Here is a 22,212-nt window from a genome sequence, read left to right as displayed (position 1 = left end):
ATACTAGAGATAATCATTTAGTGAATAACCACGAAAGTCTTAAAATCCTGTTCAGAATATTTCTAAAAAAATTGACAACTTTTTATTGACGTTTATATACATGAACAAAGTAAAGAGCACCTCGTAATTAAAACAAAAAAACAACGTGTACAGGCTGTGCTGGATAATAGGTACAAATAGACCATAGATGACAACTTGCACGTTCCGTCACTTGCTATCATAAAAAAAGTTATGATGCTGCAACCAGAACAGTCTACAGATTGCCCAACTGGTCAATTACTTACAGCAAAACTTTCGCATTCTGATTAATTCATTCATTCGTGAGTTATTTATTACCTTACAGATGGTGACTTTATTACCTTTGTGGAATACACTGTTTTGTATCTATTTTGGTTTTTATTTTACGTATTTAAGTGTTATATCATAATATCATTAAATTGCTGCAACAAAGATCGACTTTGCCTCCGTGACCGAACGGTTACCATACTGGTCTGCCACGCAGAGGTCCCGGGTTCGATTCCCGGGGCGGGAAAAATATTTGTATTGCCTACATTTATTATATACATACATACATACTACATATATACATACAGGATACAGATACAGGGTTTCCCTAGTGCGGGGCTATGAGTGTGTGCGTAATTATTAAACATTAAGAAAAATTCATTCGATCCGACAGGATTTGAACCAGCACCTTCAGGCAATCCGTGCCAGACCTTACGAGATTTTCTATGTGTTGAATTGTGACAGATCTTTGTTTTTGGTTTTTAAGGACTTTTTTGCCGTATGCATTTTTGTTAGTGTTTCGATCATTATTGTAATAATTATAACAAACTAAAGGAGTTATTTACAAAAAAAAAAAATATATCATGATAGTGAAACATCGTGACAGTTAAAAATTACAATATCATTACATTTAAACAAAATTGGTTTTAAAACCGACTGTAATAAAGCGCCGTCTTAAAACCCGGGTACGGTTGATAGTGAACTTTAAAAATAAAACCTGCTTTTGCATTCAGAAGCCTTACCATGAACTCTCATTATGATTCAGTTGAGGCCCTAACATGAATCGTTGTGAGACAGCGCTACATGAAGTGTATATCACCATCTCGCTTTTTTGACGTTCCGAGCCTATACTGAACTGTAATAATAGTTCATGATAAGGCCCCTGCTGTATTAAAAAAAATGAAATCAACTTTTATACAATTAATTACAATATATATAACAGCATTGTTACAAATCCAATCAAAATCCCAGCAGCACTTGCTGTTTTAAGTTTAATAAATTTTCGAAGTTTAAACCATTCTTCTCTAAACATACCACCGGATAGTCTTTTGATTTGTTGAGCACGTTGAGCACCACATTGTCACTGTTCACTTCGTCAAATGCTAGTTGATTTGGACCAGTTTAGTCGTCGATACTACAGAACATTAAATATAGTAGAAGTGGTTAGTTATGGCGTCTGACGCGTGGCAACAGTAGGTCTCGTTAGACCTACTTGAGCTCAGTCTGCCACTTCTGGTTATATACTCGATGATCTGCCATTTTCGATTTGTATGGTATTATAGCATAGGACGTAGTTCAGGTAGTGTAGTGAGAGATCCTTTAAAATATAAACTAGGAATATCTTCATAAATAATTATTTGTTACGTATTTTACATGTTGATTTTTGGAGGCTTTTTCTAGAACTGCCAAGATGTTTTTTTTTTTTAATTTATTAAGACTTTGGCAAAGACATCAGCCTAAACATGAAGTTTAATTGTTTCTGTACATATGGCCGCCACAAAAGGGGATAGGCAATTTGAGGCGGCGTGTTTGGATTGACTCGGGATTCCTTAGAATGGGCCGATACGGGTATTTTAGTTCGAGATTCGTATAATTTCGCGTTTTAATCTTCGATTATGGTACAATAGCACTATCCTATTCCACTTTAAACTAGATTTCACAAAATAATTGAAAGTCAACATAAAAACGACACTTTTCCCTCCAAAATGCCCAGAGCGAATTTGCCAAGATGTTCTTCTTTTTTCTATCCTATTTTTTTAAATACATTCCAAACACAAATCTATATTCATTCAGCCAGTACTTCTACTCATAGAGTAGAGCCTAGACTACAGCGTTATTGAATCATTTTTTCGCGCGAATTTCTTTAAAATCATAGAAGAATGCCTTATTGTGCTGTTTTGGATTGCAACAATAATAGCCGCACCAAAAATATTACCCATAGTAGAATTTCATATCATCGGTAAAGTCTTATTGTAATAAATTTTCAATTTTCTGTTCATCGAATTGTTTTTACGTACTGTAACAAACGAAAGTAAATATTATCCCAAAGCAATATGGTCCAGTCTTATCTTTTGCAGAACTAAGTAAACATCTTGCAACATTTTCCACGCTAGTAGCGAACAATTTTAAAAACAATTTTGAAAATTCATGAGCGTTTTGTTAATTTCAAAACTTAATTGATCGAAATAAACTTTACTATGTAATGTGTGTTAAAGAAGACATCTGTTGTCAAGAAGATACTACTTTCTCAGATTTAGATGTTAATCGTTCGTCGTAGTCCAGCTACTAGCCGCAAGATGGCAACACAGCATAAAATTTCGTAACTTGCAATAAAGGTATTGAAGTTTCAACGATATAGCAACTGGGTAAAGTTTAAATTATATTAACAATCCAGAATTTATTATGTATTTTTAAATTAGAAACTATAACCAATCATTATCTAGATTTCGTGTTCATCATTTCTTTGTTTTGGCGTTTAGGCGACATTGCAGCGATTCCGATAGTAATCGAGGCTTAGGGCATTGTGGTTGAGACTTTGGGCTCCATCACATAAATGAGAGGGGCGACATAAAACAATATTTCGATTCATAAAGTCACATTATGAGGTCTGGTGGGGTGGCCATGAAATGGGACCCCCGCGACTGATCCTACCATTACCGTTTACTATATTATATAATAACGAATACCGACGGCCTAATGAAGCTGGGCACCGTCCTGCCGATAACAAAAATCAGAACGGTTAATGAGCATAAGCGGCTCGTCGTCCATAAAATCATAAACCATACTACATAACACACCGAGATACGTGCCTCCGCTGGTCAGCCCTCAACGAAATATGGCCCCCAATTTGGTGGTGTACACATTTTCATTTCCCGCTGTTACCATTTTTTATATCATGTTCGTTGTGTTATATATCCCCACGTAAGTAAATTGAGCTTCGTCAGTTCCCAAAGCAACGGCACCACATTAGCCAATTGCAGAATGTTCGACGTGGCGTCTGCCTCATTTAACGTCTGATGTACTTTTTTTAAATTTATTTCATGAAAAATATAGCAGGTAACTCATTTACTAAAAGTCGCCAAATTGCTGTGCAGTTTGTTGGCGACATGTGCACCCCTACTTAATTATACCTACTTTACAATGTATTTTATAACATTACGTAATATTTACTGTACTTGCTAAATAAAATACCTATAAAAATTACATTAAAGGTACGCTTTTAACCTACATTTTAGGATATTTACTTAATTTTGTGTCATTCACTTAATTTTGTGTCTTAGCCAATCAATATATTATATATTTTTGGAACTAAATAATGTGTACATCTTTTCCGTAAAAGTTATTTGCTTTAAACCGCACTAGTTTACCCTGCTTTACTCGTTTTGTCAAGTACCTATTCGTAAGCCTAACTTTATAATTATCGCTCTAGTAATTTTCCAACACTATCAAATATATGCTCTTTATTTATATTGGCATAACCTTAGAGTGACTAAATAAGTCATTGTATTCTGTGCCATTGCATTTCACTTTTTTGGATACTAAATGTTTTATCAGCCTAATTTGTACCTTCCTGATTTCTTTTAGATAACTAGCAAAGGTCCGACCATATACATTTAATCCGTAGCTGATAAGCGAGTCTGCTAGTGCATGATACACCATACACAATGTTCTTTTTATCTAATATATTATTTATAAATGAAAAACCTACCAAGTATTCTATTTATTAAATTTCATACAGACTAACTAACTAACTAACACTAACATGCATCTTCCAATTAAAATTACGTTCTATAATTAGACCTAGATATTTAAAGTTTTCAACGTACTCTAAATTAGCACAAGTACTTACATCTTATTTTATTCTTATGTAAACACTTTGGTGCTACTCAGGTTGACACTTTTTTTCGAATTGACTTACGTCATAACGTCGTGGTGTATCTCGAGTACTACTTTAGGGCCCCCTTTTAAAAAAATCCTGCTGTTATTACTGATACAAAGGTCGAACACAAGAAAAATTGTTTTGATCTGACTGGACTCGAATTATTTAAGAATAAATTATCTAACTTTGTACGTAATTTTATTTGGAGATATTTCTCTTCAAGTACTACAGAGAGTCTTGTAAATTTTGTTTTCAACTGAAGCCCAATTAGTTATTAAATTCACATTTATCCCAAAATTTGCAAATTGCCCAGCGGTTTAACGTCACGCCGCGCCGCCCGATGCTCCATCAGTTGCCATCTGGCGCTTGTCGACCATGGATCTGTATCAAATTTTCTCTGCCAGTTCTTATTTTATTCGTATTAATTGACAGCGCGCAGATTGCGGGACGAGAGGGGCGATTCCCCCACCTCACCTCCTAAAATCGAGGCTTCCGTTGAAATACTTCGTCTTAAACATTGACTTACAATTATATGGATGTCGGGTCCGCGCTAAAAAGTGTCCGCACTTGTAAGGCGCTAAAATCGTATACAGAGCGCCAAACTCCGCTTTAGTCTTCATTTGTTCTACTGACAGCGCGATACTGCGATGACATTACAATTTAAATTTCGAATAGGTTGACTGGGGACATTTTTTCCGTGGTTTTTGTATTAGACCCGTCGTCCATTTATTTGTAAGTCCATGGTCTTAAACAGCTTTTTACGCCGTCAGCGCGCCTGTGAGTAACTCATGAAGTTACTCGATGATAATCACAAGTGCGTTGACGATCAACCATCTTATATTGATATTTTTCCTGGAAAATTGTATTATCGTGCAATTTTGCTAGGATTTAGAATTTGCATCGGAGCAACCGACTGAATCATTGTAGCTAAAGTAAATATTATTGGTATTTGTTTATCCTACTATAGCGAACAGCTTATTACATTTTGAAAGCAAATGCATTACAACTAGAAAAAGCATTATTATATAATATTATACAAAACTTTACGTAATCTTAACGTTGAATTTTCTTATTTCTCTTTTATATAATGTATAAAAATTGTACTTGATTACGTATAGCAGTTGTTTTCAATCGGTAAGCAAACTTTAATTAGAACGACAACATTCGTATTCGAAAACTCAATATAAACAGCTAAATAAACTAAAACTCGACTATTTTACACAAAACAGCAATTCATACGCAATGAAAATGAATTAGGGAACAAATTTTAACGTTTCTATAACTTTGACTGTGCCCCACCGTGCTCAATTTAAACTATTGTGATAAATAGTTAACTATTTATTCTTCATTAAGAAGACCGATGACAACGGCCTTGTTTTTTTTAAACAATTTAAACGCTAATCTTTTAAAATTTATTCCCGATATCTTACACTATCAGACCTGAAATATGAACAAACATACATTTTTTTTAATATCAAGTGAGGAACCGAACAAGTCGTGCGCCTGGTGGTAAGCGACACACCCCTCCATAACAGTTTGTAGTGCCACTCAGTACTTTGAATCACAAAACCCACTCTCGAATTATAATGCCTTTCATTATGCAACAGTCACGTTAACCAATATTATCAATCGTTGCATGATGAGGGTTCTTCAAGTCGAGTACCCTAAGTAATAGGTACGAGATTTTAAGACCTAAAATAATGATTGCATAAAATACTAAATAGTAAGTAGATAAATGTAGGAAATAAATGAAACAATCAATATTGAATGTATACTTTGTTCAATCATGACAATAAACCCAATTTTTTTTTAAATAAATTTTTACCCATTTATTTGGGTAGGAATCGGTTCCAACATACAGCCTCTTCATGTATTCAGACTAAAGGAAAACAAACGCTAGAAAACAAAAAACCGAAGAGATAGAATAGAAGCGGCCAAGTACTGCATTAATTTTAACCAATATTTTTTTTAAATAATAGTTTATGGCCCGTTTGCAAGATCCTTAGGCCAATTTAACTAATCAAGAGGTAGCTCGCTCTAGCGTTTGAGTAACGTCATGTTTCATATTTTATTTTACAAAAATACAACGTTCTTTTTTTAAAACTTCTTTTGTGTGCAGCACTATAATACTCTAAGATAATACTCATTAAACTTGTACTTTGAACCGTTCTTATCGTAAGCGCCATAGTTGGATTTAAGTCTTAAGTGTCAAGCTTGACGTACTCTTGATCCTGTACGTAGACTTTCCTTAATTAATTTGAATTGCACGGAAATATTGCATTGAAATATAGTAAATAATTAACAAAGAAGCTAAATTAGAATTAATATTGTCATGCCGATTTTACGCCGGTTAAGTTCATCGGCGTGTAGTGGCGTGCAAAAACCGTTGGCAGCGGCGTCTAGTATCTACGAGCACTATATAAACTTGTAGATAACTGTATAACTCCAAAATAAATTATTTCAATTTCAATGTGGTACCCACTCATTATTTTGTAATAAGCTATGGTGCCTATACTGTACTATACTTTTGTTACTTAATTTAATAACTAATACATTTTTTTTAAATAGGTAGAGTGTAACGTTCTCTAAGATACTATTTTTATATTACCTACATAACATTTCACAAATGTTTTCTAAAATTCTAAACTCTAATATTTTATTTTTTATATTTCGTCTACAAAAATCCAAGTGACGTCATTTTTAGTATGCCATAAATATTTGCCAAGGGCGCGTTCCCATTATGCAGTTTGCATATTTCTGCATTTATTTGTCGTTGGACAACTGTCGCGTCTAGCCTGTTCCCACATCACGACTATCCGTCGTGACTTTTATCATTGAACGACTATCGTGTCTAGAGTTGTTCCCACTAGATCGTGACGACAATTTATCGGTCCACAGCAGCCATCTTGTCATTTGCACGACAGAATCGTTAGAAGCTGCGATTATCTTATTTATCGTCTGACGACTATCGTTCTAGCTCTTCCCATTGTCACGACAGTCTATTGTTGTAACGACAAAAAAGTCGTGAATGACAGTTAATCGTGTTGTACTATATGTGAACAACTTCATTTAAATATACAAGTCATAACACTTTAAACTGCACGACTATCTGTCGCCACGACATAAAGGGACTACGCCATAAGCGGTTATTTTAAATTCTCTTAAAAGATTTATCTGTTAACAGTTTTCAGAAGTGCAAAGTAGGACCAAGCCGAATTCATGATCTGAAAATACAATAAAAATCTTAGTTATAAGCTGTGAAAAAAAAACGAGACAGAAAACAAATTCTAAAAAGTTTAAAACAAAAGTGACTTTCTTTATGTGACGCCCTGGTGACTTTATATACGAGTATCATAAAAATTTGCGGGCAAAAGGTGCGCTTCGAAGTGAAAGATTGGGTTAAGGGATCGTGCTTACACCAATCTTCAGATCCAGAGTCTCAAGCTCGTTTTGAGTTCAGAATATTTTTATATGCACAATATTTCCTGTGATTTAGCTCACGATTAAGATGACGTCACCATGATTTTCTTGCGGTTAAACAATTATATAAAGCCAGGCGGAGGCCGGAATAGTTCAGACCAATGAGTAGAGTAATAAAGGAATGTGCAGACTTAGAATAATGACGCATAGAAACCTAGTCCATACACGCTAAGTGAGGCAAATTGAAGCGCTCCCAATGGGCCATCATGAGCGGGCGGGTTTCAGTGCTCAAGGTCAACTTGCACCGCGAACAGCTCAAGAATTTTGCTAAAAATGACGAAATGTGCGGTAAATGAGTGAAAAGTACCTCAGACAAACATAAAATAGATACTAACATCACATTCCACAAGGAAGTAACGTGTTTCAACTTGTATTTTTATATAAATATTCACTAAAACCGAAAATTAACCTACTACTAAAACTAGCCTACATGAATTTGATTTTTGCCTCACTTGTGACAGTTCGTTGGATATGAAACTATCATTCTATGCGTTATTATTCTAAGTGTGTAGACACAGAATATATGAAAAAGCGATACTTTTTTTTATAAATTTTCATCCATTTATTTAGGTAGTCAAAAGTTCCACCATACAGCCTCTTCGTATATTATTATCTTACCTTGTTTTGATCGAAAAGGCGACAAAGGGCTGTTCTTATAAAAGTTATTTCATATTTTATGTCGTGATGGGTCGATGCTTTATAATTGTATAGGACAGGGTTAGTGTTTACTTTCCAGCAGTTGTACAGTTTTCAGTTTTTTTTTAATTCTTTCAAGTACGGAAAATGCAAAGATTTAAAACTGTACAGCCAAGTATAGTTTAAATGTAACGTAATAACGCTGTTTATGGGCGCCGATTTGGTTGAGATTCAGGAAACGGAATTTGGAGCTCAGACTCAAAACTATTACTAACGAAAGCCAATAGATGGCGTTACCAGTCACTGAAATATTCTTTTAATCTTGCTCACTCATCGTTATTTTTCAACACTTATTTTTCTCTCTTAAACTTTTTTGTTTTAAAATATTTCAGTCAAAGGTTCCTTAATGCCTAGCATGAAATTATTGAATTTCACTACGACTACATCAAAACAAATCCATGTATGCGACACACATATTATGTCAATAATGGTTTGTAAGGTAAGGAAACACCTGTCATGCATACATACTCTTTTAAAACCATAACGCAACTTGGACGTAGTCGATTAAAAATAAAAAAGGTTGATGAACTTTCTGCTAAACATTCGAAATGTAAATAAACCATCATTTAGTACCTTGGAAAAAGCAGTTAGATTCACATCTGCGTAACCGTAAGCGGTTAATTTACATGGTTTCTGTGCCCTGCAAAACGAACACATACAATTATTATTTTAAAGAAGAGACAATTTTTTGATTAAATAATATTGAACTTAGTTGGGAAAGTTTGAAACAACAATTAATTTAATTGAAAAAGATTTTGTTGTTGTTCCAGTAAAGAATCAGATTCTTCTTTAATTTATACGTGTCAATTTCAATGTTTAGATATTGGCAACATCGACAAAAACAAGTACCAGTACATCTTTACGCGGAATGCTGGCATTCCAATTTTGTTCCTGCGTAAATTAAATTTCACAAAAGAATTACCTCATCTGTAAAAAGTGTAACATCTTAGCATTTTTGGCATTCGTCAAATACCACTTAGAATTGTATACAGCATCGCTCACTTCTTTGCTCTGAAACCCAAAGTAAGTACTCAACATTTATTTTATTGAAGATTATGATGTTTTTACCATTACGATATTCATAATTTTTTTGTGAAAATACTAGGTATACTAGTTTGTTATTATTGAAGAACAAGAGCGTTTGTGTAAAGAGCGGTTAAATCTGAGAAGTAGAAGCTCAAATTGGTAAAATACACGTTTTATTAAGTCGAGAATAAAACAACATAAACGAGTATGGTGTTTAAAGCAAGTGCTAAGATCATTGAAGGAGGTCGCGTGCGCTCTGTTCACTATGACTCACCGTATATGTGTGTGTTAGTGTGTGCGTGCGTGCGTGTGTATAAATTATCGAAAAAGTGTCACAAAGTGTAATTTATATTCGACCGTTATAATGTGTTCGTTGAAACTTACTGATCTCATTAACATATCTCCGAACAGACAGTGACAAAATATCTGCACCAAAGAGAGGCAGAGAAAAGCAAAGAACATTACAACGAAAGCCAGATCATCAATAGTCTGAAACAAATAAGTTTTAAGAAGTTTTTAGGTTTTCACGATTGTTTCACATAGGAAATGAAACTATTTTTCCAGATTTAAATTGCGTGTATTTGTTTTCTCAAACAAACCAATGCTTCGGAGCCTTTACAGGTCCCATGGTGCCACGAAACGTTGATTTGTTTGAAAAAATAAATATACGCGTTTTAAATCCGGAAAAATAGTTTCGTTTCCTAAGTTTTAAGAATTTTATTTGCGTAATAATATACTAAATTTTATAGTATTATTTCATTTAAGAGAAACAAATTACAAATTCATTCGTTTTAATTCAAATTAGACAAATATGAAAGGATCTCTCAATTCAATGAGACAATATTCTATAACACTAGATTTAGTCATCGAAATAGAGCAATGGTAGTTCAGCGGGCTAACATGTTTTAAGGTACATACATTTGTGAATGTTAAGTAGCAATATCTCCTGCTAACGATGAAGAAAAATATCGTGATAAAACCTCCATGTCGGAGAAGGTTCACAACTAAAATATAATGCTCATGAAACCGAGTACCTAGGTACTGTCGTAACTCAAAATTGTGGAATTAAGAAAACAATTCGAAAATTAAAAAAAAATAATGCAATTATCTTATTGCGAATAATGTGATTTATTTGTATTATACTTTATACGTAAATTGTATTTTTAAGAAAATATAAAGAGTTGTAACGGAGCGTTAGTTCCAAACGACGCCGCTAGATGGCATTGATCCCTTTGAAGCTATTTCTAAAACGCGGTGTTAAGATTTTCCCTTGGCACTATAAGTAGTTAAGCAAAGTATTAGCGTTGGAGACAGGGGTTATGGGCCTTCAGCTCGCCCTTTCTTCTCCGGTGGCGCAGTAAAGGCCATCAGCGGCCAACTGCAAAATATCCTTCGTAAAAAAAAATAGCGTTGGATGACATAAACATAAGATGAATTTGAGGTAGACGTGCGCAAAACAGTACCTCGAAAAGTAATGTGATATCACATCACCTTTCCGTAAAAGTAATATTACTCTGTGATATTACTATTACCCACAACATCACACAGTGTAACACACACAACCAAAAAAAAAAAACACCGACTAATTGACAACCTCCTCCTTTTTTTGAAGTCGGTTAAAAAAGCGATGCGTTTTAAAACAACCTATAAAACGCATTTCTAGAACATAAACTTGCATAATAAACAAGATCTACTTACATATTACTAGAGAGAATCAAACAAAAATTACGAAATATTACGAACCGTCTGGCAACCCACACTCACCCTGGTTAAATTTTACATTATAAATTGCCACGTAATCAAGCAATGATTAACAAGTTATGCAATTTCATTTTAAATGTCTACTGTTTAATTCGTTTACATCATCTAGTAAGTTGTAAAATAACAAATGCACTCCAAAAATCAGACGTTAATTATAAGTTGTTACATAACCTCACTTTTACTAAATCTCTTATAGCTCTGCTTTCAGTTCAATTCGCAGAATTTTCAGTGATGGTACATCAATACCTACGCAATTAACTGATACTACCTTCATGTTTTTACATCTTGGATTGATTGTATGAAAGCGTATCCATCTCCTTCTAGATTACCAAGAAAGATCGAAATATATTTAACCAAGCACAAGCACTGATTAACAAATTATGCAATTTCATTTTAAATTGTCTACGGTTCCATCCTTTTACACCATTTAGTAAATTATGAAATAATTGGGGTATTAATACAAACATCGTTCTACTGCAATATTCCAAATTAGATGCATTTACATTGCATTTCGCATAATAGTATTAAACAAACATCACTCCGTGATGTTCTAAGCATCACGCGTAATATAAGCATCACGTGTACTGTTTCAGGTAATATCACGCGGGTAATGTTTCGGGTAATGCATCACGCGCGTACTGTTTCCGAGCGATGCATCACGCGGGTAATGTGTAATGCTAACATCACTCCGTGATGCTAACATTACGCGTGATGCTAACATTACGCGTGATGCTAACATTACGCGTGATGTTAGCATTACATTGCATCATTGCATCACAGCATTGCATCACGCCGCGTACTGTTTCGCGTAATGGGTGTTAGTAGCGACACCTGGCAGCAGCGCTACGTAACACTACGGCACGGATAGCAATGTCCCATCAAGTAGTAAGTCGAAAATTTGCTAGGTGGCGCTATTAATATCGATATATACCCAAGTTCACCTCGTATGTATAATAAAAAAACGATACATTACGAAATAATTCCTATACGCATCATAATAATTGTAAATTTAACTTGAATGATGGCGAGTGCGTGTGAGACTGAGATACTGTTATATATCTCGGATAATTTTCCGAGAGGTTATGGAGACGGGGCAGTCGGGGCCAAAATTTAATAAGTTGAGGTACGGTTTTAAAAAAAGGGTTGTATATCTAAAAGCCACCTATAAGAAAAATGAGATTTAAGATGATCTCACACAGTGACAAATCCTCCACCAACCACACCATCACCAACTCTTGTTGGCTCCATCGTTTTCGTTCAGTAACTTCAACATACGTACTGTCTTCTCCTTAGTCTGCGCTTCAACTTTTGAGTTTTGTTTTGATACTTGGCGTTGGCAGAAATCAAAGTCAACGTCAAATGTGGGAAAATTAGAGGAAAAATATTGCAAACATTTCCGGAAATCATTTATTTTTCTGAAAAATACATATGATTTTTTTAATGGAAATTTTTCCATGACCCAACACTGAGTGAGATTAACTGAGAACCCCGGAAAGATTTACAATTTACATTCATACTTTATTGTAACAAGAAAACACGTGATTTTTTTGGTTAGCATGCCTGGTGACAATGACAAGACAAGTGATGATATAACAATACATAAGCTATTTATTATTATCACCTTCAACTTTTACATCTTGGCCCAAGATTGTATAAAAGCGTATCGATCTCCTTCTAGATTACCAAGTAAAAAAATCAAAATATTGTAATATTATATTTAATAAAGCATTGATGTCACTTTAAATTGTTTACGGTTTATTTCGATTACACCATCCACCAACCCACACCAACCACCATAGCAAGTTATTAAATAATTTGGGTGCTAATACAAACATCGTTCTACTACAATATTCCAAATTAGATGCATTAACATTGCATTACGCATAATATTACTATTACACGAGATGTCTCATAAACAAACATCATTCCGTGATGTTACCGTTACAACGTCACTCGCATTACTTAGACTATAAACATCACTCCGTAATACCACCATCACGCGTACTGTTTCAGGTACTACATTACGCGAGTACTGTTTCCGAGCGATGCATCACGCGGGTAATGTGTAATGCTAACATCACTCCGTGATGCTAACATCACGCGTAATGCTAACATCACGCGTAATGCTAACATCACGCGTAATGAGAACATCACGCGTGATGTTAGCATTACATTGCATCATAGCATCACAGTATTGCATCACGCCGAGTACTGTTTCGCGTAATGGGTGTTAGTAGCGACACCTGGCAGCAGCGCTACGTAACCCTACGGCACGGTTAGCAATGTCCGATCAAGTAGTACGTCGAAAATTTGCTGGGTGGCGCTATTAATATAGATATTTACTATATTTAGTTCATTTTGGGAAACTCCCAGAGCACCCCGACATGGTCTATGTAATGGGTAATGTTATGAGTAATGCATATTTTTCCGAAGTGATGCGTGATATAACAGTACCCTGTCGCGTGATATCACCTTTGTAATATTACTCACATTACTTACACATGTCTAATTTGAGGGAGCACCTCATTCGAAAAAATGACGTGACTACCGCAATGATTCAACTGACAGGGAATATTAAACACATTATTCATAATCTGATGGTATCAATCATTTGGATAACTAAGGCTGGTATTCCAGAACTCTACTCAATACTGAAGTCAGGACTAGACATGGAGAATAGCGTTACATTTCCATCGTCGTGACTGTCTTCCAGTTCCAAAAAAAATCACCGTGATTTTGTCACGACTGTTACTTCCGTGACGTTGTCACGCCTATAACTTACATCATGATATACGGTTTTAGCCAGCTGCTTCTTTCTAATACTTATAGCCGTTTTTTATAGAATGATTCAAGTTTTTACTCTCAATCTCTCTCAAAATCTGCAATAAGTTTCAATTCCGTTCAAATAACTGATTTTGTATTTAATGTAATTTTGTTTGTTATGTACTAATTTAATACGAATCTTTGGATTGTTAAAAATAGGAATAAAGTGTAATGTAATATATTTCTAGTAGAATACACAAAGTAGATTATACATAAATATAAAATATCAACTCTTCCCATAGTAAAACAAATACACAAAAATATTTTACAATGTTAATAAATAGGTTTATAGTAACTGCTGCAGATTTTTTTCATCTGCCCTTTTTAGTAGTAATAAGCACCTACGACCCTTGTGAGTGAGCAAAGAAAGTCATCCTATCTCCCATCGCCGAAATGGCCCGATTTGAAGAGAACTACAACGAGTGGCGCGCTCATTCACCACGGAACGTAGATCGCGCATTGTATCAAATACGTATGTATGTTGTGATGTGAGTGACGGGGATAGCTATTGGAACGGAGGAACACCTATGTGACTTTGGAACGTCGTTCCTTCGGAACAAGCCACGGTGATACTGTTTGACGGCGGATCATCGTGATTTTTTCATCGTGACGTTATTTATCACCCACCTCTAGTCAGGACTTAAGTATTGGAGTGAGCACTGAAAATCATACTCAAATCCTTGCCATTAGTGTCGTATTTCCAGTGCTTGAAATCATTCACAAGTCTGCTCAAATCCTGACTTGAGCATTGAGTAGAGTTCTGGAATACGACCCTAAGTGTGTGCGATATATAAATAAATGCTAATCACTGCTGCAATCCCTCAATACCGATACTATATATTTTATACACTATTAATAAATTACTAGAAAATAAACTGGTTCCAAATGTTTATAGCATTAAATAATAATTCTTCAGGTAAATAGATATCTAAGTAATATTGGTAAGGTTTCATTCCTAATAGGTACTTACTTGAAAATAAAATGTAAAATGCAATATTCATCATTAGAGGTGGGCGTTTCAATAAAAAGTACTTTAAAAAGTCTGCTTTTTAAAATAAGCGCATAAGCACGCTTTTCATTTTAAGCGTAACCGTTGGTCACTGGTCAGTTCTATAGATACTCAACAATTTCATTTTTAACAACGTGCCTAGTTTCAAGTAGCGCCGTCTATGTTTTCTAAACAAAATAATTCAACATAACATTGCAAGCTTTTTTAAACATAAAGCCTATGTATGCGCTTAAACGTTTTTCTAAACGACTTTTTAAGCGTCAAACTAAAAAGCGTTTAAGTGAAAAGCGCTTTTGCAAGCACGCTTTTTAAACGTATGTTTTAACGTTAAAAAAATAACATTTCAACGGTTAACAACTACAAAAGTTAAACAACGTATGTTTTTGAACGCTTTTATAACCAATGATGATTATTGATTTAGGGCCAATGAACAAAATGTTAATATAATAATGTTATGTCATAAATAAAAATATATCGTTCTTTTACAAAAAAAACTTACTTATCTTAAAACCTTTAGTGGTCTACTCTTGCGTTTTGCTATCAACACAACGTTGCAAGCTTTAAAAAAAATAAAAAAAATAAACATAAAAATCTATGCGCTTACACGTTCTCTAAATGATTTTGTTAGCTTCAAACTAAAAAGCGTTTAAAAAGCACGCTTTTTTTAAAAAAGCATAACGTTATATAATAACTGCCTCCGTGGCCGAACGGTTACCATGCCGGACTGCCACGCAGAGGTCCCAGGTTCGATTCCCGGGCCGGGAGAAATGTTTGTATGGCTTACATTTATTTCTCTCGTGAGTTTGGGTGTAATTTGTGGTTGTCTATGTGTGTGTCCATGGTACCCGCGACACAGGGTTTCCCTAGTGCGGGGCTATGTTGAGTGTGTGCGTTATTTATTTAAAATTTATTTATTTATTTATTTAAACGTTTAAACAAATAAGCAGTTTTCCCCATCTTTATTCATCATAGAGGAAATTATATATTTGTAAGTAGTACAAATTGTGTTCCAGTCTTTGAATCTAGTATATTCATATACTCATATTTTAACAGACTCAGTTATTATGGACCAATTTCGCAGTGTTTTTAACAATTAATTGATGCAACTAACTCTACATAATAGTTTACTAACAACAACAACAAATAGTAATTATGTAAATTCACGTTTCACTACGTATCTGGTACTCAAACATACACAAAACTTCACTCAGGTATATAAACGTAATCAATACTTATCATTAAATAACACCTTTTCAAACTTTTTAAAGTATGTAATCAAACCAAAGAGATTTTTAAAGCAATCGGTCCCAAAACATAATTTTCGAAATAACTAAACTATTGCCTGGACACTTTGGAGGATGGAAAAAAGTTTTCTTCTCTAAAATGTTATAGATCCAACGATACCATCTATGTTTCCTCCAATGTCAAGGTAAAGGAACTTACGCGTTTTTCACTTTAAATTTCACTGGCGAATTTCGATATAATTCACTGAGAGGAGAATCTACAACAAAAGTCTTACATAAAAATCTTATTTGTTTATTAAGTGCTTTTTTTTCTTTCACTGACGAAACAAACCTTTGCCACGTCCTCCTGGACAGAGCTACAGAGTTATTTTTAAAATACTAACAACCTTGCAAGGCTATTTTCTAACACCATAACTTTTATTCCATGACTTTTAATAATTCAACAGATTTCACTTTCATACAGAACTTCTTTCATAGATTTAAATAGATTGCTCATGGTAATAACACTGTGCGGGACAGAGGTGTGATTGTCGCGGATGACACTTGCATATTTGAACTTAGTCTACCAAATACAGATCTAAATAGTGTCAGATAGTACAACAAAAACTTAAAAGTTAATTTTTGGTAAATTTATTATGTCGAGTTCTTAGGTTTTCGCGATTGTTACACATAGGAAATGAAACTATTTTTCCGGATTTAAATCGCGTACATTTGTTTTTTCAAACGTAACGTAAAGGGCCCGAAACGTCGGTTTGTTTGAAAAAACAAATATACGCGATTTAAATCCGGAAAAATAGTTTCATTTCCTAAATTTATTATGTTTTGTCAAAAGTCATTAAATAAAACTTGTTGTTTATGTTAGTAGTATATTCCTGCGAGGTTGTTAATATTTTAAAAATAACCCATAATGGTCTATTATTATATAGTAAATAATATTCATCCTCATTTTAGCATTGCTAAAACAGAGATGGGAACGAGAGTTGGCACGTTCCTGGTTCCGTATCACGGTCGTATAAGTGTGTGTTTCAGATTTTTTCTGCCAAAATAAAATTACACTACCTAACGATATTTGTAGGTAATAATTATTAATTCAAAAATCGAACACTCAGAAAAAATTCCTTCGATCCATCCGACGTCTTCTAGCATACCGTGGCAGACGCTATACCAACTAAGACACGGAACAAAGTCAAGTCAAATATAATTTATTCCATAGGTAAAATAAATGTACACTTGAAAACGTCACATTTAAGCTACTGTTCGTTCACTACGCTGTCCTGAAAAGAACGAGCAAGAAACTCTAGGGATTGCTCTTTTCAAATAAACTTAAATGCTATGGAATACACTTTGAATCAAATTTGTGTGGATTCTGGAGCCATGTCGTCTTTCCATACATCGTTATCTAACACGTAGTCTTCAATTTTGTAATATGATTTTTCGATCAAAATACTTTTAATGTAGTTTTTAAACTTAGGAAATGATAAACTTAATATATGCTCCGGAATCTTATTGTAAAAACGTATACAGTTCCATAAAAGAGTTGTTTACCTTGGTTAAACGAAATCGTGGTACCATGAATTTGGACTTACCTCTAAGGTTAATATTATGGATATCTTCTTTCTTATTGAAATTATGTATATTTTTACGGGCATATAAAATATTTGAGTAAATGTACTGTGATGCCACAGTCATGATGCCAGTCTCCTTAAACTTTTCTCTGAGAGAAATCCGAAAGCCTAGACGGTACACAGAACGAATCGCTCGTTTTTGCAATACAAATATAGTTTGAATATCTGCCGCTTTACCCCACATGAGAATCCCGTAGGACATTATATAGGGTTTTTCAATAAGAACTTTGTTTTGTAAATCAAAATAAAACAATAAATTTAGATGACAATGATTCAAATTTTTATTGTATTAATAAAAGTAAGGTTTGGCAATTATTAATGAAAAATGATATCTGATAAATGTCCACCACGACCACAGTTACAGATGTCGATTCTTTCCATAAAGTTTTTAATCACTTTTTGAGAAAGTGGTGGGTTTATTTGGTTAATCACTTCAAAAATTGTGAGTTTTAAGGCTGCAATCAATTCGATTGGCTCCGTATAGACTCTGTCTTTAACATAACCCCATAAAAAATAATCCAGCGGTGTTAAATCATATGATCGAGCTGGCTACTTAACGGCTGAATTTCGTGAAATTATCGGGAAATTTGGTTTGCAATAAATTAATTCATTGTTTCGGTGGCAATGTGACTTGTGCCGTTGGCATTGGGCCGTTTTTTTTCGAAAATTCGGCTGGAAATGCGGTAACGGTGAAAAGATCACGCTATCGCGAGATGTTAACAACTCAATTTTGGCCTAGCATTGATGACATGGATATCACTGACATGTGGTTTCAACAAGACGGTGCCACATGTCACACAGCCAATGAGACGATCAATTTATTGCAAACCAAATTTGCTGATCGCGTAATTTCCCGAAATTCAGCTGTTAAATGGCTAACCAGATCGTGTGATTTAACACCACTGGATTATTTTTGTGGGGCTATCTTAAGGACAGAGTCTATACGGAGCCAATCGAATCGACTACAGCCTTAAAACTCAAAATCCGTGATGTGATAGCCGAAATAGACCCGACATTTTGCCAAAAAGTGATTAAAATTTTTGATGAAAGAATCGACTTCTGTCAGCGTGGTCGTGGTGGACATTTGCCAGATATCATTTTTCATTCATAATTGCCGAACTTTTCTCTTTGTAATACAATAAAAATTTGAATCATCTTCATCTAAATTTTTTGTTTTATTTTGTTTTAGAAAACAAAGTTCTTGTTGAAAGACCCTTTACTATGGAAGTAACTAAAGTAAACTAGTCTAGCAATACTAACATCGGTAAGCTCACGTATTCTGCGGACTGCGTATGCAGCAGAGCTTAATCTGCTGGCCAGTGACGATACATGTGGAAACCATTGAAGTTTACTATCTAAGGTCACTCCCAAGAAGACTGCTTTATTAACAAGGTCTAACTTTTCTCCGTTTATTTCTATGCTTGGACTAGTCGATTTTACGTTAGGTAATTCAAATTTAACACATTTTGTCTTCTTGACATTAAGCAATAAATTGTTAGCATTAAACCAATAAACTACCTTAGAGAGGGTATCGTTAATATGGTCATAGTTAATGTCATGTCTGTCTGTTTTAAAAATCAAGGATATGTCATCAGCAAACAACACTATTTCGCAATGGTCCTTAACAAATAATGGTAGATCATTAATATAAAAGAACGAACCAGTGGCACTCACGAATTTTTCTATGTACTTGTTGTTGTGTCTTTGTACTTGGTTTTTCAACGATTTCTTAGCCGTAGCGCCATCTATGAGAAATCTATGAAAGTATTTCGTCACCCAATTAGATACCTTTTTAGCTACCAGTCTCGGCTAGAGACGTCGCTGTTCATAGTATTTAATTTTTTTATTGAATTGATATTAATTTTTTTTTATATATATTTTTTTAATAATATGTAGACAGCAAACAAGCATACGGCCCGCCTGATGGAAAGCGGTTACCGTCGCCCTTCTCAAACCTTTTTTGAAGGACTCCTTGCTGTATTCCTGCGGGAAAACCCCGACAGGAGTTCATTCCACAACCTAATTGTACGTGGGAGAAAGCTCCTCTGAAACCGTACAGTACGAGATCGACTCGGTTCCAGAGTGTGAGGATGGACCCCCTGACTTAGGTGATAGGTAATATTTATAATTGTGGCCCTGAAATCTGTTTTCAAGTAGAGGCCCTGAAATATATTTTCAAAGTTGTTAGTATTTTTAAAATAACATTGTATTGGATTCATTCAGTATTTGTTTTTGAATTTTCAAATCGTGTTTTCTGAATTCCAGAATTTTAGGTTACGACAGTATATGGTTTCGTGTGCGATAACCTAACACCACTTCTTAGAGTAGACATATAATGGATTAACGATTATGATGATGATAATAACCATCAACGAAAACTAACCGTAACATTAAATCCAGTGAGGCAAATCATAGCTGAACTGGACACGAAGTTGAATAGCGTCGATTTTGAATAAATTATATCTACTAGTTTCACGGCCCTAAAAAGAAAGATTTATTAATAAACATATTCATGAGCAGATTGATAGAAATTACAAAGTCTAACCAGTTGTCGAAAACTTGAGAATTTTAATGGTCTACCTGCGAGTTGCCAGGTTATGTCTTATTCTAGAGAGTTAAGAAGACAACATTTTTTGAAGTTGTTTAAAAGTAACCTATTTATTCAATTTGATTTTAATATTGATTGGTTTACATATTGATTTTATCTTTTGGCAAGGAGCATCAAATTAAGGTGATCACCAGGATAATTCATCTTGGGGTGGGTCGCGTTTGGCAAGTTGGATGACATTCTTAAGTCAGCCAAAATTCCACAATATCTGAAGAGCCGTCTATATAATCTACCATGACTTACGGTGCCGAGACACGAACGCTCCCGCAGGAGATTGTGTATAGGCTGAGAGTTGCACAGAGAGCTATGGAGTGTGTCACGCTCGGTATCAAGCTTATAGACCGTGTTCCCAATGTCCAGTTTCGAAGTCGAACAAAGGTAAAGGACTTGGGGAACCGTATCATGAAACTAAAGTGCAGCTGGCCAGGGCACCTGATACGGAGACAAAATGACAGATGGAGTAAAACGATAACTGAGTAGCGTCAAGGACTGGATACAAGAATGTCGGGCGTCTAGGGAATTGATTACCTATGATCCCGTATCATGGGGAGTGGCACAAAAACTTGGACTGTACCCAGCAGTGGGTGAAGCCAGGCTGTGTATGATGATGATGATGATTGATACAAATGACTTCTAGGAATTGTAACTTCCCCATGTTTTGCAACGTCTTCGTTTGTTTCGCTCCACATCAGTCGAGCAGTCATAATCTCGCTCTCCTGAATTGTGCACTGCCAAGTGTGGATAGGCCGCCTTGGTCTCGTTTTGCTTCATCTTCTTGTTATCATATCGATGCTTTTTTTATTTTAAAACTATATTGTCTTTGAATGGTATATTACCACCATAACTGCGCTATCCGTGGCCGCGTAGAGATCTTCCCTCGTACAAGTATTAGGGCACATGATGCACAACAGCCAGTGATGTATGGAATGTGTTGGCGCACCGCAGTCGCATCGGGTTGGACTAGCATCCCTAAACTCCCATTTACACATCTTGTGTCTACAATGACCTATCTGAGTGCGAAGTCGATCCAAGGACTTGCGCACGGGCCGTCGCAGATCGTAATCTGATGGTAGTTGCTATTGAGAGATGATGAAACCAAGTGGCTCGTTTTGCTGATCGTCTACCTCTCATAGGCTAACGACTACGCATTCATGGCACTTTACTAAATACACCCATTAAAAAATGTATTGCTGTATAGGTATTCATCGGGTTCGTAAATTCTTATTTACTGATGGTGTTCAGTCATTAAATTGGAACCAGGGCGTTAGTAACATTATCTGACATCTCATCTTGCAGTCAAACAAGAGTACGCTTTTGCCAATATACCTACTAGAAATTTCTAAACTAAACTTTTACTTACTCTATAATTTCCTGATGCCACTCAACCACTTTCCAAACCTTAATTTGAAATACTTCATCCTCGTTCTGTCTTCGACCTTTATTACTACTGTTTTCAGGTATTATTTGTAGTATCTCTTGTTGTAGCAGTTTGAACTGAACTATGATAAAAGTAGCGCAAATGTAGTACAAAGATTGGGAAGCGAATATCCAAAATAGTGCTATGGATTCTGAAAACAGACATTTCTAAATTAAGACCCTAATTTAAAGTATTTGAAAATATAAATAAATTTCATTTAGTAAATTCTTTTGCGTATTGTTGTTGTTGTAAAAATATTTTCTTTTGTGAATTAAAAGTAAAAAAAATAAATTAATTGTTTTTATATATATCGTTTAAAATAAGGCGGTTTGCATTAATATTTGACAAAACTGGTTGA

The 22,212-nt window shown here is 34.9% G+C and overlaps 1 protein-coding gene across 1 annotated transcript in view; it reads right to left on the bottom strand.

The window, feature by feature from the left end:
* Positions 1-7,335: 7,335 nt before the first annotated feature.
* Positions 7,336-22,212, bottom strand: part of LOC113236774 (odorant receptor 67c-like) — a 16,188-nt gene continuing 1,311 nt past the window's right edge. Inside the window, exons 2-7 of the mRNA XM_026472941.1 lie at positions 21,798-22,005; positions 20,213-20,309; positions 9,752-9,856; positions 9,264-9,352; positions 8,915-8,981; positions 7,336-7,389 (exon numbers count right to left, since the gene is read on the bottom strand). Coding sequence (XP_026328726.1) covers positions 7,336-7,389; positions 8,915-8,981; positions 9,264-9,352; positions 9,752-9,856; positions 20,213-20,309; positions 21,798-22,005 — 620 coding nt within the window. The remainder of the gene's footprint in view (positions 7,390-8,914; positions 8,982-9,263; positions 9,353-9,751; positions 9,857-20,212; positions 20,310-21,797; positions 22,006-22,212) is intronic.

This window comes from Hyposmocoma kahamanoa, unplaced genomic scaffold (assembly GCF_003589595.1).
Source record: "Hyposmocoma kahamanoa isolate Upper Pololo Valley unplaced genomic scaffold, ASM358959v1 92, whole genome shotgun sequence".
NCBI classification, from domain to species: Eukaryota; Metazoa; Arthropoda; class Insecta; order Lepidoptera; family Cosmopterigidae; genus Hyposmocoma; species Hyposmocoma kahamanoa.
Note: the sequence above shows the minus strand (reverse complement) of the source record. Positions and strands in the feature narration are given on the sequence as shown.